General features: G+C 43.1%; 1 protein-coding gene across 2 annotated transcripts in view; it reads left to right on the forward strand.

Moving 5' to 3' along the window:
- Positions 1-510: 510 nt before the first annotated feature.
- Positions 511-16,622, forward strand: part of TNFAIP8 (TNF alpha induced protein 8) — a 507,922-nt gene continuing 491,810 nt past the window's right edge. The window contains exons 1-2 of one of the 2 annotated variants that reach the window (XM_085632659.1): positions 511-794; positions 8,469-8,853. Coding sequence is in view for 1 of the 2 variants with exons in the window: in XM_085632657.1 (XP_085488783.1) it covers position 794 (1 nt within the window). In the remaining variant the exon portion in view is untranslated. The remainder of the gene's footprint in view (positions 795-8,468; positions 8,854-16,622) is intronic. The other variant, XM_085632657.1, reaches the window with a different exon arrangement.

The following is a 16,622-nucleotide window of genomic DNA, read 5'->3' on the forward strand; positions in this document are numbered from 1 at the left end:
TCAGGGCGCTGAACCACAGCTGTTAAATTAAGCAAAATAAATAAAACTGTGTGCCCGAGCGTTCAAGTCAAACGCTTCTTTGAAACACTCAAACAACCAATCACATGACTCGATTTGCACACCACTGACAATAAGTACACACTTGCACAGGTGGCCTGTTAAAATGTATGTAAGTGATGAACGACAATGCTTTTAATTTATGTGTTTAGAAAACTTGCAAGCGGTGTTTACGGACCACTTGCAGGTTTTCAAAACACATAAATAAAAGGCGTTGTCATTTACAAACAATGCCAATGGCTCAAACTCTCTCAAATGCGAGACCTATTGCATTGCAAATGCTTGTTACTGTAGTACGGTCTGGTAAAAAGATAGTTGTTCTTAAACGCGTTAAAGCGGGATACGTCAACGTTCTCACCGCTGCCTAACGGTGTAAGGGAACAAAGCACATATTTGAACTTTCTGCTCTGGAAGGTAAGCAATCCAGGAAGGCTGCCCAGCAAGTGTGGACTGACCACCACGACTGAGGGTCCATATGGACTGTAGGGCCTGTCCCCCGCCGTGCGGAGGGGCTACCCGGGCGTCACCACGCACGGCGAACTGACAGGCACGGTGCACAGCACCCAGCTCACCGGCGGCAGGCAGGACCGCCCCTCCCAGCGCACACCCACAGCACAGGAGGAGCACAACGCTCCCAGTCAGTCTCAGCCTGCAGCACCGCGCTCACCGGGGCCAGGACAGCTCTCCTCCGCAACCTCGAGTTACGGCACTGCACGGCGCCCCTGGGACCCTCTAAAGTAGGTGCAAAGGGCTTTACACGGTGTGCTCCTGCCTTCAGCCCCGGTGTCTTGTACGTGCTCTGTGTGTACCAGCTTCCCTGCCTGATTACTACTTTACCATCCGAAGAAGCCGCCTGTGTGCCTGTCTGTCTCCCTTGAAGCAGGCTTCCGCCGTGTCTGTCAGCAACCTCGTCTATGCCTCCTCCTTCCACACACCCGTTTCTGCCTCTACAGGCCCCGTGTTCGAGCTGCAGACCCCTGTTGTCTTGTCTGGGCTGAGCCTGCTGTCCCACCACCTCTGCCCGCCGCTTGCATGGCTTCCTTTGCTAGGTGGGTGCACACACTTTGCTCGTGCACGCGGACTCCTCGCGGGGGCTCGGTTATGTGTCGAATCGGGTTTTGATGATTTTTTTGGTTTCGGTATGTGTTGCTCCCTGTCCTGCCCGTGCTTGCCCTGCCTCCACCCCGGGCTGGCGGTACTTGTTTCCAGGAGTTTGTCCTCGGAGTCGAGTGTTTATGTTTGTTGCCCTGATGCTGTAGACGCCTCAGCCAGTTAGACGGCTCAGGTGTTTCGGATAGTGCCTGGAGGCGCTACAGCCTCGTCATTGTTATTCAATAGGAAATGCTTAAGCAACTCGACTCTCGTACGTACGTTTAGCAGCACAACAGCTCTCTCTCTCTCTCCTTCGTATGCCATTCACTTTGCAGCATGTTTGAAACTTGTTAACATTTATAGTGAAACATAACTTTTTGGTCCCGAGCTCTGTTCCCAATCCCACGCGGTAACTGACTATTGGATACATTCAGCTCCTTTCCTTAACAAACCAGTGATATCAAAGAGGGGTACTGGCAGCGATAGAGTTGTGAGGAAGTTGTGTACGTTCGGTATTTTTTTTTTTAGCAAAAATACTGTATCGTGTAAGTGAGTGTTAAAAATGCTCCCAACAGTATTTTCAATTTCAAATATATTTATTTGATTGTATTCTTTACAATCATAAAAGTTCATTTCACAGACAATCATTAACATATTTCATATGTAAGCAGTTAAAAACAAATCATCCAAATCATTTATGAGACAACACGTTTGAGAGACAAAATAAGTTACAGAATCATTATGGAACCAGAGCAACAGACAGCATAAGCAAGTAATAGCTTTATTCTCATTCGCCCATGTTATTAGCCTGTTCAGAATTACTCCCCCTACCCCTTTTGCTACCGAGTTAATTAAAGATATTGGCCTGTAGCATAGCGGGCTGCTCCGGTCGCCCTTTTTAAACACAGGAACTATGGTTGATTGCCCCCAGGACTTTGGGCAGCCGAAAATTGCAGCTGCGTTTATCACCTTTGTGAGAACAGGAGCCCATAATGAGATATGAGATTTAAAAAGATCTGGAGGCAAGCCATCCGGACCTGGTGCCTTATTTCCAGTTAACCCTTGAATAGCCTTTTCTACTTCATTGACTGAAAAACATGGAAAATTCACCATTGATAATAAAAAGTCAGATGCTGACTATTGTTCGTCACTTTTAAAAATTGCACTAAAATGAGTAACCCAATCTACCTCTGAGATATTAGTACCTAATGCAGAATCATTCGGGTTGTCAAACAGAGGTTTGTTGACAATTTCCTAAAATTTACTGCTATTACCCAGGACTGAGGGGTCAAACAAAGACTCCCAGGTATAGGCTTTTATTTCCTTTTTCCGTTTATCAAGAGTTTTTTTATATATCAGACGGAGATTTTTAATTTGACCTGGGTCTCTAGGTTTAATTTTTAACGCATTTCTTAAATTTCTACTTGCCAAGGAGCATGTGTGATCAAACCATTTGGGACTGTTTTTGACTTGCCCCTTCACTGAGACTGATAACATAGACCCTACTGTTGTCACTACACCTTCAAAGATAGCTAAAATTTGCTCTGGGGACATGAATGTTGATACACAGTCCACTAAATCCCTGCCACATGTCTTGTTGATTTCATTATAGAGATTTTCTTGATTTACCAACTGCCGTTTCAGACGACGTTTATCATTTACACATTTTAGAGTTCCTGCATCTTCACGGTGTTTTCGCTGTTCAAATACACCCCCGTTAAATTTAATAGTAAGGGAGTTATGATCACTGTAGATGCTTGTTTGGATGGTAAAAGTAGATGCCTGATTGACAAAGTCGGCAGATAATAATATATGATCTATAAAGGATCCAAGACCTGGGCCTTTAAATGTTGGAACTTCGTAGACTTTGGTCTCGGGGACCAACAGTAATATATTAAAGAGGAGTTTATCCCTGTCACAACCTCAAGTTGCCTCAAAAACTGTCATCAACCATGAACATTCCATGGTAATGGGAAGGGGGAAATGGGACAAACCAATGTAACGAAGCAATATAATACAGATTAATAACAAAGAATGCATAGCACCATATGGATGATATCACATACATATATTGTGCATAGCAGAAACAATGATTTCAATCACAACAGTGAGGCTCTATGGCCAAGCAGTGGGTCAGCATGGTCGAAGCAGGTTGGGTTGCCACGCACCTCTATGTTAGGACATCATAGTTCGGAGGGAACTCTAGAGGCAGCCTTCAGAGGCCCTCAGTTAGTGTGATACAAGTAATACCCTGATGGTGTAACTGTGGTACCCCAGCTTGTTTTTGCATTGAGTACCCACCAGTTTTTTTATGGCAAATGACCTGCAAAGGTTTCTCCTGGATGTGATGCAGTATTACTGCAGCGCTGTAAGTCTGCGGTAATACAAGTACTGCCAACGTATGTCTTTAACATGCAGCGCTAAACATGGGCCTTGAAGCTCACCTCTAAGGGCTTGTGTGCAGCTAAGACATTGATGGCCATTCTTTGATGTGCCTTGCAGACCCACAGCTAATGTCACCATGTCCCGAAGGATTTCTGGTGTTCAATATCTGGGTATTCAGCGCATATTTGAACAGGAACATACCTCGAAATGTAGTTATTTTTGTTGCCAATTCTTGTGCTCTTATTTGACAACGTGTCCAGGATTGAGGTATACAAAACGTATATTATTTTGTTTAAAATGTATTTATAGAGTGTATCGAGTAACCAAAGTTTAACAAGGCTTACAAGAGTATAATACTCTTGAAAATATGCAAAAAGTTACTTTTGAAGTGATATGTGCAGCCTCAGTGCAATATGTAAACAGCCAATACCAAATGTAGCATCGTCAGTAATGCACATTCAAGACCCTTTGATGCCTTAAAATCACAGTGAAAGGTGTTTAACCTAAAACTGGATAGGTATTTTCATTCTCGTTCAATTTTCGCACCCTTTAGTGTTCTTGTTGAGTTACTGTGTTCACCTTCTGTCTTTTTTTCCTCCGATTATATCTTCTTGGCGTGTGACTGTTTATTGGCTTGAATAACTCCCCCCCCCCCCCAATAAGGTTAATCTTGCTACAGAGTACAGAATTGAATCAAAATCTTAGAGAATGTTTTCCTTGCTATTACTTCCCAGAAGGCGCGAACATTTCCTGGGTTGGAGGGCTCCAGGTTGGTGGATGTGATATTGTGATATGACAGGTCCATATATTTTGCATTACCAATAGTATCACCAGGATGTTGGCTCACTCTTGGTGTGTCCAACTTTTTGGGAAGGTTTTCTTTGTGCTATTTGGATTGCTGTACATATTCTTGTGATTAGATCTTTATTATCAATGTTCCTTGCACGACATGCAGTCTTTGTACCCAGCAGTCAGTGAAGTGTCAGTGCATCCTTTCCACCCTTTCTTTGTCCTACATGATTGATGCTCAGCCATTGACCAATTGTGTTATTGATGGCTGTGTGGATGTTGCTGGTAGTATTTGTGAAGGATGTTAATGAAAGCTGCATGCCGCGGAGGCTGCTTCAAAGCACTTCAAAATATATGACCAAACTGCAAACAGAAATTCCCCAAAGTGGGAGAACTTTACAAATCCCTGATCTCCAGACTCCACGGGACCCTTGATGCAGCAATTGCTTTCTATCCTGCCGCAGAGAGTCGGGTCTGTGGCTAAAAAGCCATTTCAGCGCAATTTTAGTAAACTGCACAGTGGGTTAAATACCTACCCTGGCAATTATTGGTTAAACGTTGTAAAGACAAACCGAACCAACTCAATCCTTCATCATTTTGAGGTAGATACTCTGAATACTATTTTTTTGCATAATAATACCAGATGTTTGGTGCATAATGACAATTCAGGTTGTGGTATACATAACTATCCTTAAATGTTTGGTACCAGAAGATGACTTGATCTTGAAAACTCAGTGAGCAAACATTGGGTCACCTTATGCAAAAGCCAAAGACCTGGAAAAGACACCTGTCCCTGTGCAATCATCGGATCAAGGCAGTAAGCTTCAGTGACCTTTTGAACACAGTGGGTGGTTTTGTCGCATGGAGCTGGATAGAGACCACTTTAAAAATCCTGCTTTCTGTGGAAAGGTGACAAAGCGGGACATGCCGGATATGTACTTTACCAACGATTCGTAGCTATGCTTCAAGTGAGAGGCTACAATTCAGAAAAGCTCAGGGTTTGTAAACTGGCTAAAGGGATTGATGCATGGACCGCACACAGCAAACTTGATGCTAGTCTTCTCCAGAAGGATGACTGGTTTAGAAGGTGTTATTGATCTCACTAGCTTGCATTCATAATTAGATTTTTTTTACAGTCAGGTGTATATATTTTTTTAAACGTTGTGAAGTGACATATGTGGTCCTTGACTCCTGTCTTTAATGTCTTTGGTCTGGGATGTACCTGTCATTTTCCTTTATCCATTGACTGTTGGCAGCCATACCCTTTAGCTGGCGTCACTGAGAACTGTGCAAAGCAAAGAAGGGTACTGTGTTCTAGGATAAATGTCCACTCCCATCTGAAGATAGAGACACTGTCGCCCTCTGACAGCTAGCCACTAGGAGGTGCCATCTGTGATCTAAATGGGACTCCGCACCAGAATTGGTGATAAACTTTCTGATTGCCTTTTCATACTTTTTCAAGCTCGTCTGAGACTAAAGTCCACCTATGCACTTGCTAGCGGTCTGGAAACATGGAGAAGACTTTATATTCTTCTCTGAATTATAATAATCTCCAGGAGTTCTGGAAATTGACTTCTCCTTCCAAGACTCGCGGAGGGAGGAGGGTGGCACTCCTGGTGTAATGTCTGTGTTTCAACAGCAGGGTACAAGAGTGCCATGTTTTCACCCTGCACATGGCTCTCCTTTGCTTCTGAATTCTTGTCTGCTGGTGAAACCCTGCAGCCTCTCCAGAATTTGTTCCTAGGCTCCTACTGAAGGCTGCTGCTCCTTCATTGCCCTTTCTGCAGCGCCTTGTGGTTGGTGGCCCTAGTTTGGCTCTATGCATTCAGCATCCCTGCTGCTGCTGCACACTCTTCCCTCTGACCCGTCCATTGCCTCCTTCTCACCCAGGACCCACCAGCAGAGCTGCTTGTTGCATGTTGTGATTTTCATTTTCTAGCCGTCTCTCCATTTAGTTCATTGTACCCTTAGTCCTCTAGCCCATAGTATTTTTAGTAGTTCGCTAATTTTATTCATTCATTTAGCGTCCCAAGGATTGCACTGAGTGATCATTTCCCCCTTTGTACGGCGATTAAACTTCCTTCAAATAGAATTACTAGGCCGTCAGGTAGTGATAGAATGTTGCTCTGGGTAGTCTTAACGGTTACTCGGTACGCTTGTCAATGGTTGACCAGACCGCCACAGTTAAGTATGTGATAGGTAAATGCAAGGATGCTATCGAGAGGTGTCTGAGTGAAATTGCTAGCCCAGATAGTATTTTAAACTGTTTTAAGGAGATTTCTAGTACTATACAGGCATCTCTCCTTGGAAAGAAAAGGGGCTCTAGGAAGTCTAATGGTTGGTTCGACTCCAGGTGTACACAATCGTATTCTATCATGAAAAAAGTGTTACACACGATACCGAGAAATCAAAATGATATAAGACACGCTAGAGGGGAATATAGGAAAGCTATTAGGGATAGGAATGCTACATTGAAGAGAAATGCTTGGGAAGCCTTACACGAAGCCTCATTGCTAGGTGATGGTCAGGCCTTTTGGAAGGCGGTGAAGGCGCCTTTCCTCATAAGTGATCCTGGCCCTTCCATTGAAGTCTCCATTACTGGCTACCAATGGATTTGCCATTTTTCAGCAGTTTATAAAGGTGAGGGAAATCCGGATATCTTGCATAATAATGAATATGAGAAACAGCAGTTAATCTCTTTTCCTGCGGTTGTGAATCTAGATTTCACTCTGGATGAAATAGAGCGGGCTCTCTCTTCTAGCCAGGGAGGCAAAGCTCCTGGCCCCGATGGGGTCCCAATTGACTTTTTCAAGTCAAATTTATATTTGTGGGGCCCCATAATTCTTCAGGTGTTGTCTGCAAGTTGCAACTCAGTATTTTGTACCCACCTGTTATAGGCCTATCTCTTTGTTGGACGCTATAACTAAAGTTGTGGGCCGTGTCATTTTGGAACGTCTCCAGGACTGGGTACTTCTTCTACCATATGTCACGCAGAATTGGGGCTTACCTTTATCTCTGATTTAATTAAGCTAGAGCCTATCCTTTTATGGCATAGGCTCTGGATTAAGGAAGAGGCAAAATTGAATCGGGAGATTATTTTAGATATTTGTAAACCGGATGGGTTTCTGAACATCCCCTGGATTGCGTACGTACGTAACTTCTTAAATGACCTTGGTCGTTTGAGGAATTTTAATAATCAGAGTTCACTTGGGACTATTTCAAGGAAGGACATGAGAAGAGAAGGGCTACTGCTTCTGGAAAGCCACAGAATGACAAATGATTCATTAAAACCGACCGTCCTCCAAAATCAGATGATTTTAACCACATTTAATATTCAACCCTATCTAACCTTTGCACCTGGTGTATATGATAGATTCATTTTAACAAGATTTAGACTGGGGTTTTTTCACAGATTAGTGTCTTTACCAAAGATGAATGATTGGTCGAGAAACCTTCAGCCTTGCCTATGTGATAATAGTTCTTCCCAATGAACGATCCATGTTCTATTCTTTTGTAAACTGTATTCCCACTTAAGAAAACTGTACATAGTGCCCGTTTTAAAAATGTTCGGTCTCCGCCAATGTCGGCCAGCCTTTCAGGCTCTGCAACATCTTGACCATGAGCATAGTGTTTTTAGAATCGTGATCTTTTTAAAACAAGTTTTTTATCTATCGGAAGCTCATGCATGTTTAATTGATTTTTAGCCTCATATTTATGTTCCTCTATATGTACTGAAGATTGTGTTATAATAATAATTATGAAATTTTTGTTGTTTTAACTAATTCTCACCTACTGTACATATTTCTTTCTTATGTGCTTTTATGATTGAATAACGTATCAATCGAATAAAGTTTCTGTGACTCTGACTCAGTCTTCTAGTCTATAGTTTATTTAGAAAACAAATGCACAATACTCTTAGTACCCCGTCTCATTTTTCAGCAGCACTCCCGTTTCTGTTCTTAGTTTATTTTTCTCTATCTCAATTTTAAGTTTTCAGCTCGTTGCCTTCTGTTGCAATAGTAGTCACTTGTTTATTTTCCGTCCTTTCATGTAGCGTTCTTTTTCTGCTTTAACCATTTCATATGACTGTTCTCTATCTTAAACCAATAATTGTCACTTCCCTTCCCCATTCTCTTCCTATGCAGGTTATGTTTCTGTCTTGTTATCACTCGTGCTAAATTCAAGTCCTGTGTTCAGATGTTGACTGTTGGGTTCTTCAATATGAATAACGTCTGCTTTTAGTAAGCACAACTGTTCTCCAGAATGGTATCCTGGCACTGGAAAGAAGCAAACTGACAATGTCAAGCAAACGCCATTACTGTACAGAAATTCAGCCGTAGGAAAAAGGATGGTTGCCGGCGGTTTCTGAAAGGCCGGGTGGTTCTCCAGGGTGCAGATGGCCAGCGGAAGAGCTATACGATGGGAAGAAACAGGACCCCCAGGTCTGCTTCTTCTATGAATCATGGAACTGTTAAAAAAATTGGATCTATGGTACAAACAAGGAACGAAAATATGGAAGTGAGACTGAAGGTAATGAGGACCATTTTTGTGACGGGACTGATGCATGAATCCGAGACTCTTAATAATATATTTGACTCCTGGCACGGAAACCAGTTCAACCGGACCAAATAAAAAAGTAATGCAAATGTTAATGGATCACCTATAGATCGGACGAGCTGCAGCATTCTGATTTCTCTGGCGTCTTGTAAAAAGGTTGAACAGGGCCGTTTCTACGATTAGGTAAGACTAGGGCGGCAAAAGGGGGAGGACAGCACAAAACATGAGTTTGGGCAGGCAGGAATCCCCTTGAATGGCCTTCGAATTCAACGTGATGTGACGTCACATTCGGCGCCACGGGCCAGGGCCGTGCACACCGCTATGCGACTTCCGATTTCAAGTCTCGATGACTTGACCCGATCGGAGTGGTACAGACCTCTGTGCTCTCACCCTGTGCTGACCCCAAGGTGCCTGCCCACTTCTAGGAGCATCCGTACCGTTCTTCTGAGAGGTAAGGGCTGTCCCTCGGCTCCTGGAACAACCCATGCATGCACTGTCGAAACTTGTCACTGGCTGCACTTTCCCGGCAGTGGCACTTGGGTGACTTATTGATTGAATTGTATGCGGGCGCGGCACCTCTCCACTCCATGTACTCGGACTTTACCCGTGGGCCACAGTCCCAAATGGAATATACCAGCTGACCGCTGGCCTATTGTCCCTCCCAGTCCGACCCTGGGGCAACATCAGTCTTTCAGCTACACAGCAGTCAAGAGGCCAACACATCCCCAGCCCTACCAGCCTTTCAGAGGCACGAGCATAGCAACCCCAGAGACTGGCTGACTGCTCCTCAATACTACGGGCCTTTCAGAAGCATGGAGGCACGTGTCGCAGACAAGCAGGAATGAAATGAGTGTGGCTGGTGTTGATTCAACCTCAGCCCTACTGGCCTCCCAGAATCACGAGGCTACCGATCCGTCAGACACACAGGGGCACCTCGATTCTCGAACAAAGGCCAGACTCTCCGTTGGCCTCTCCCAGCCCTGTCTGCTGTGTTCAGACTCTCAGCAGCAACAGCCTTTTGGAGGCTGCGTTGTGTGACTAACAGCCCTCGACACTACTGGCCTTTCAGAGTCGTCCCTGGCATGACTGACCCCACCAAGCGCTAGCAGGCTATCGTAGGTCAACAAATACTGATATTTAAGAGGTCAGCTTGACGTATGTTTGACTCTTCTGCAGCCCCACCGACATGGTCTCAAGGGTAGGCTGTATATCAGAGGGCCTCTGATGCAGGGCCTAAGCATGACTGAGTCGTTACGAGACAGCGTGAGGTCCAGCTACATTAACCATGTGCATTCTTGAGCAAGGCCTGCTTATGGTCTCTCCAACCTCTCTACCAACAAGGGTGGGGGTCCTGTGTGGCTTCTTTCTATCACTTGGCTTTTCTCTTTCAGCAACCTGCCCACCTCACCGCAACCGGGAACCCCTCCCTCACCTTTACCTTGATCTTTCCAGCATCTCTAATCGCCAAACCGGCCCCCCTCCTTTCAATTCTACCTCCCCAATGAGAGATAAGGCATTATTTATTGAGAGGTTTGTGTGAACAATGTGTGCCCCCCCTACGTCAGAGCACCAGCAGGTGGAAAGAGCAAGCCTTATTGTTGGAAGGCCCCATTAGCATGTACTCAGGCAGGGGGGTGAAACATATTCAATATTCCTCAGCACAACCCTTGTTCACAGACAATCAGTTCCATTTGAAGGGAAGTCTGAAAGCCTAGTTTTCAGTAGTTTTCTGAACTTCAGGTCGATGACTTTAGCTCTTGAGTTGCCTTCAAGGGTGTCTCAGAGGGGGAACATCCTTAAGAACGACTCCGGAACAACGAGTTCCAGAGTCACGTTGGCAGTGATTTATTGTGAACTGGACGTCTCGTGTCTGTTCAATGTCTCCTTCCCTCCTGCATTCATCTCTTTCCTCCAACACCAGAGCGGATTTTGACACCATACATCATTCTGTAGTGTACATGCACGACCGAACAAGTTCCACAGCACCGGGAAATGTGAAGGTAGCATGATAGAAAGTGACTATAGCACCGCGGATAAGCACACTGTCTTCAGGGCATGAATGTTGCATTATATTAGCAGATGCTGCAAAGGAGAGTAAACATCCATACATTAAAATGGCTTTAACCTCGGGAAGGTGGGCAGCTGTGCTCTGTACAGTGTTAGCATTACGATGACGCGCGTTTTTGCTCACACTCAATAATCGTTATTGCTGACTGAGTTGATGGGGTCCTTGACACTATACTGTGGAGGTCGTCAAATTGATTTTTATTAATAATTGACACTCTATGGTGGTGATTTTCAATACCAACCTGTTATGTGACTCCGGTGGTAGTAAAAGTGGGTGGCATTTTCCAATTCTAGCCTAGGGCGGCAAAACACCTAGAAACGGCCCTTAGGTTGAACCAAGTTACAAGGAATTGCAGTGATCCACCTGAACTGCAGTTTACAAGCTTAAAAAGGAAGATAAGGTGATACCTTACAAAGAATGTGAATGTCGAAGAGCAAAACAAGAAACTTTGATAATTTGGGTAAAAAAAAAAGTCACTGATCAAAAATAGAATCTTGAGTTATGTAATGAGGAAACCTGTAGAGAAGGATCTTCTAAGAAAGTGGCCATAAGTCAGCGGTCCACGCAGATGTATGTTCGCCTCCAGCCAAAATCACTGACTTTTTTTCTATGTAGTTCAGAGAGCTGATATTCATCCAAGCCTGATATACGTAAGACGTTGTTGAAAGAAATCCTTGCTTCCTGTATGATGGTCATCCAAATGGACCATTATTTGAGCATTAGCTGCAAAAGTAGGTAAGACAAAACACATAGGCATGCATACGTTTGTTGAGGGTAGAAACATAGATATTATAGCATGAGAGGCTCAGGCAAGAGCCCTCTGATACTCCATGGATGAATTTCCTGATATCAGACTGGAACAGCAGTATTTGAGTAGTTTGATGATTGTCCACATAGGATATATTTTGTTCAAGAGCTTTATCGCTAATGCCTAAGACACATCATGCAAGCGTGAAATAATAAGGAAGTTAGACACCATACCAGATTCAGAGGTCCAATAGGATCGCGTCTACAGAACTTCAATCATCCACAAGAACTCCAAAATCATCAAAAATAGCTTAAAGTACAGATTTAATGCTGTGAATTGAATGAAATACGAATCCTGCTAATCAGAGGCCGAATGATTGTCCAAGTAAATTTACAGCTGAGCAAGAATAGGCAAAATGTAAGCAATTCCCAAGTGCACTATTTTAACTCGGCCCCATCGAAGCAACTTTAGTCCGAAGCTACCCCTGCTTATTCCTTTGTCTTATCCCTGCATGTGATCAGGGAGCAGTCGCTGTTCTCTTACTGCACTAACAAAGCCTTCTCTCTAATGAATATTGTATCCCTGTTTATGGCTTAGAGTCCAGACAAACAGACTCGCTCACATGAGCTAGCAGAGTACCAGCAACTTTCTCAGGACATAGCTTACAATCAGACATTGGTAAATCCTGAGACTGTTCTGTGTATGCCCCCAATGCAACGCATTTACTTTTCTGTTCAGTGCTTTGATTTCCTTTTTTTCTATAATTTATTGTATATTGTTTTTCTATAGGCTCTTTTCCTCTTCTCTTTTTTCTTGCTACTTAACTACAAGCTATGGGGGGTTTACCCCCTTGATCTAAAAGTATGGGAAATTATCTGAGGATGGGAGGAATTGAAGTCAGCGAACATGAGGGTAAACCATAGAATGACGATAATAAAAAAAAAAACTTTGTATTGAATTTCACTTATGGAAGCATTGGGTAGAGTCCAGTGTTCACATCACCCTCTGCTTTATTTGCTCAAGTTAAACTTGATGGGCCGTTGGAATGATGGACAATTGTAACAGTGTACACTATTTTGAAGGAAAAGGATGATGGATGGTTTCAGCAATGTCTGATTTGGCATGGGAGGAGGGTATCTAGCATATTATATCTGAATATGATTTTTTTGGGTGGTCCTTGCAACCAGCATTCTTGCTATTTTGTAGGGATGCCATTTTTACTGTTTACCAATTTAATGATACTTAATTTACCAACCTCCTAAAAAAAGAAGTAGTGATTTGGTCCCCATTAGAATTGGACCTTGTGATCTACAGGTCCCAGCAGATGACTGCAGTCAAGTTAATATTACTAAGCAGCTGTACAGTCACCCTGATGGAGGTGCCTTCTGCCAAATTATGAAATGTTCGCTCGCCCAGCATACATTTCAAGCACTGACAGGAACCGTTGTCAGGGGGGTTCCTGCCGATGGATTGTTACTTACCCAGACGACTCCGTAATACGTGACGGAGCTGTACGTCAATGTTACATTTTTTTTCCAAAAAGAAAATCCCAAAGCAGGATTTTCTTTTTGAAAAAAAAAAATATATATATATTGCCATCCTCACCATGATAGTTTCCTCCAATGGCTAGAGGGGTACTGAACACTTTTCAGCACTCTTTGCTGCCACGTTTTATCCTGGTGGTGACTGGTATTGAAAAACAACGATATATTCGCCAATCTAAATTAGGTATGCAGACATTTAGCCAAGCTTCCGATTACCATTACTCTGTTGGGCCATCAGAGGAGCTTGACCATGGCGGAGACAAAAAGTAGTCGCTGTCATCGTCCAACTATAGCCAAATTACAATTGCGCAGGAAGGGGAGGGAATTCTGTCGCCACTGCAACAAGGTTCCCTTTCCACTAAGATATAAATCTGGCCCACAGTCTGCTATTCATGTCGTAAGTTATATATATTTTTTATATGCTCAGATCACATTTGACAAAACCTGAAGTAATGGCGGTACTGCGATTCCAGCATAATTTCACTTCGAGATTACATGCTACTGCTTGCTTTTTGTCAAATCGCTGAATCGTGTTATTAAAAGTATGTGTTCCTGGCACAAATGGCACCACTTCGACACAACTCGACCAAGATATCTAATGTTTTTGCAGGTATGCAGCCCATCCATCTGCTTCCACAGGTATAGCATGCGCTATCCGAATTGATAATCACTCCCCTGCAATCTTTAATGATTCAGCACTGCCACATTCATTGATCCTTTTCCTTTTAATTTTCTTGAGTCTCTTAACTTTAGCTGTGATCAGTCAAGACAGGTTACTGTATTCGCCACCTGGCAGCTGTGGGCAACTTGGCCTATTTAGCCTGGATGGAAATTGCTAGCCACAAGATCCTTCTTGTGCTTAACAATATTTAACCATCAATGGACCAATGCATTATGGGCTCTCTTGAAGGAGCAGGTTTTCTTTAGGGTAATTGGACCAAACATATGGTCTGTTTTCAAAACACGTTGAATTCAGCTGCAGCGGTTGTATATATCCAATGTTGATTTACAGAATCCACATTGTGAGATTTTTACCCTCTCAGCATGCATTTGCAAATTCAGAAATGTCAATACTATGGTGGAATTTTCAGAATCCCAAATTCGGTCAGGCATTTTTGTGAGAATTCCTGAATGGGTCTACCTTCAAAAGCCGGTGAAAATCTGCAAACTCACTGGTTTGCTAGTATCACCTGTGTCTTGCAGGTAGGTGCCGTCCTGGTATAGTAAGAAAATGTATTCCCAGAAAAGCGAGAGGAAAGTGAGTTGTATAATGTGAATTTAGAAAGAACATAATGAATGGGGAATGAGCAGGGAGAGACTTCTCTCGTGAGTAACCTATTTTCCCCATGGAGAAACAAAACAGTTACTTTTACATAACATTCTTACATGCAATTGTTTCCTCCTGATAGAGACCTGCAATTATCCTAAATTTCTTTAGCTAGTCCTGGGAGCCTGTACGACCCCCCCCCCCCCCTCCCTTAAAGATGAACATTTGCTCCAACATAGGATTAATCCGTTTGTCCAACACATTCAGCCCTTTCTGACTCTGTACCACAAATATGCAACACACTGTTCTTTGATTGATAACCTTGGTGCCCAAAATATAGAACTTGATTTGTTTTATTAGACACAGAGCTCTTGTTTTTGCAGTGGTTGGTCTGCGAATCGATAAAAATAAATACTTATTTGCCTGGTTTACAAAGTAATGTTGCAATATGATAATTGTAAGGCTGGCCAGCTCGAACAATGTGTTTGTTGTGGAATGGCTCGTGCTGAAGATTTTTAGCAACTGTGTTTCCCCGTACCACCATTTGCATTTTTCAATGTTTGGCGTTTTTTAGGACCTTAATATAGAACAGTACAAAATCCGGCATCTTGTGGTGTTTTAAATTATCCTATGAGAGCTTTAAAACATTTTTTACAATAAATTAAATTTCTTTTCGCACGCGAAGTTTTGTGTTTTTATTTACCCATCTTTTAACAAGTCCTATTTGACATACAGTAACATTTTGGTATACTATTCAAACTGTTAGTTACCAATGAATACATAAAAATATGTAGTTTTGGATCCGCATTACAAGTTTCTGGAAATCATGAGTCCGCCTTGAGCAGAATTACACATTTTCAGGTAAAACTACACCGTCAAAAGTTTCCACAGAGATTGCACCAATGAGTGGCAGGCAGATGTAATTCTCGAATTATGAGGAAAGTTGTGGAAATCTGTGGAAAAAAAACAATTTGTGTTTATCATTTATTCTGAGGGACTAAACTGGCAATGATGAGAGAGTACTGTACCTGTTCAAAACTGAGCCCCGCGGTATTGTTAATTCTGCTTGTGGTGCTGGAGCATTGGTTTTACCGGGTATCGACAATCGGGCCATGGGATGTCTAATTTGTCATCTCCTTAATCGTGGATGAAGCAGAAAAGGGTGCTACCAAAGAGTTTCTTGGTAGCGTTGTTTCTGTTTCGGAGAAGGATCGTTGGACTCTTCGTCTTCTCCTGCTAGACCAGTATTACAAATCAAAATGGCATTTGTAAACTTGTCTTGCTCCATGTTACTTTGTCCAGATCGTCCTCATGGCATTGGTGTGCGTTGCCTGTCGTGTTTGTCTTGTCCTTGGGTCATATGTACTCCATACTTGTCAACACATAACGCAACACTTCCAGTGAACATACTTTATGCTGTTGTTGACTTGGGAAGGATCAGAAAGGGATATCTTACACCAGGGGGCGTGTTTTTGTGGAGTAATCTTTGAGACTAGTCACCCAGAATGTCTCCGCACACAGCTTACAGTAAATGGTTGCCAAACACCTATCTCTTCTTTCATCTGCCATAAGGTGTAGGTACTTCTTTGCAGCCTGCTTAGGGTCTCTGTATTTCTTTAATAAAAAAGGGAACTCGATTATTTTGTCAAGTCACCGTCGTTTCACAGCAGGAAATGTCAAAATAGAAGTTTGGCGTCCTCGCAGGAGGAAGTGGTTACTTAGTGTCATGTGGTGGGGTGAGAGAATATTTTGCATTAGTGAAACGTTTGCTAAGGTGCTTCTTGTTGCATGTTTACCTACATTCTTCGATGGGATAATGACCCTGCTTCTGGTTGAGCTTTTGTGCGAACCTTCTTCCAAATAACTCTAGACCATGTTTATTTCTTGGCTGCTTACTGTCACTGATCTCTCAATTGATTTTCCACCACATAGTTTACAAAGTTCATTTTGTGCCTCTTTAACAAAAGGATGTGCATTCCTGTGCTCCAGTCCCGTGTGCTGATAGTCCTCTATCCGGCTGACCGTCCTACCAACCATTCTGCTTCTTACGTTTTGAGAACTCTCGACAGGACAGTACAAAATCCTGGTTTATGCAGGCTCTGCATCTTCCTTTTC

This window comes from Triturus cristatus, chromosome 2_1 (assembly GCF_964204655.1).
Source record: "Triturus cristatus chromosome 2_1, aTriCri1.1, whole genome shotgun sequence".
NCBI lineage: Eukaryota > Metazoa > Chordata > Amphibia > Caudata > Salamandridae > Triturus > Triturus cristatus.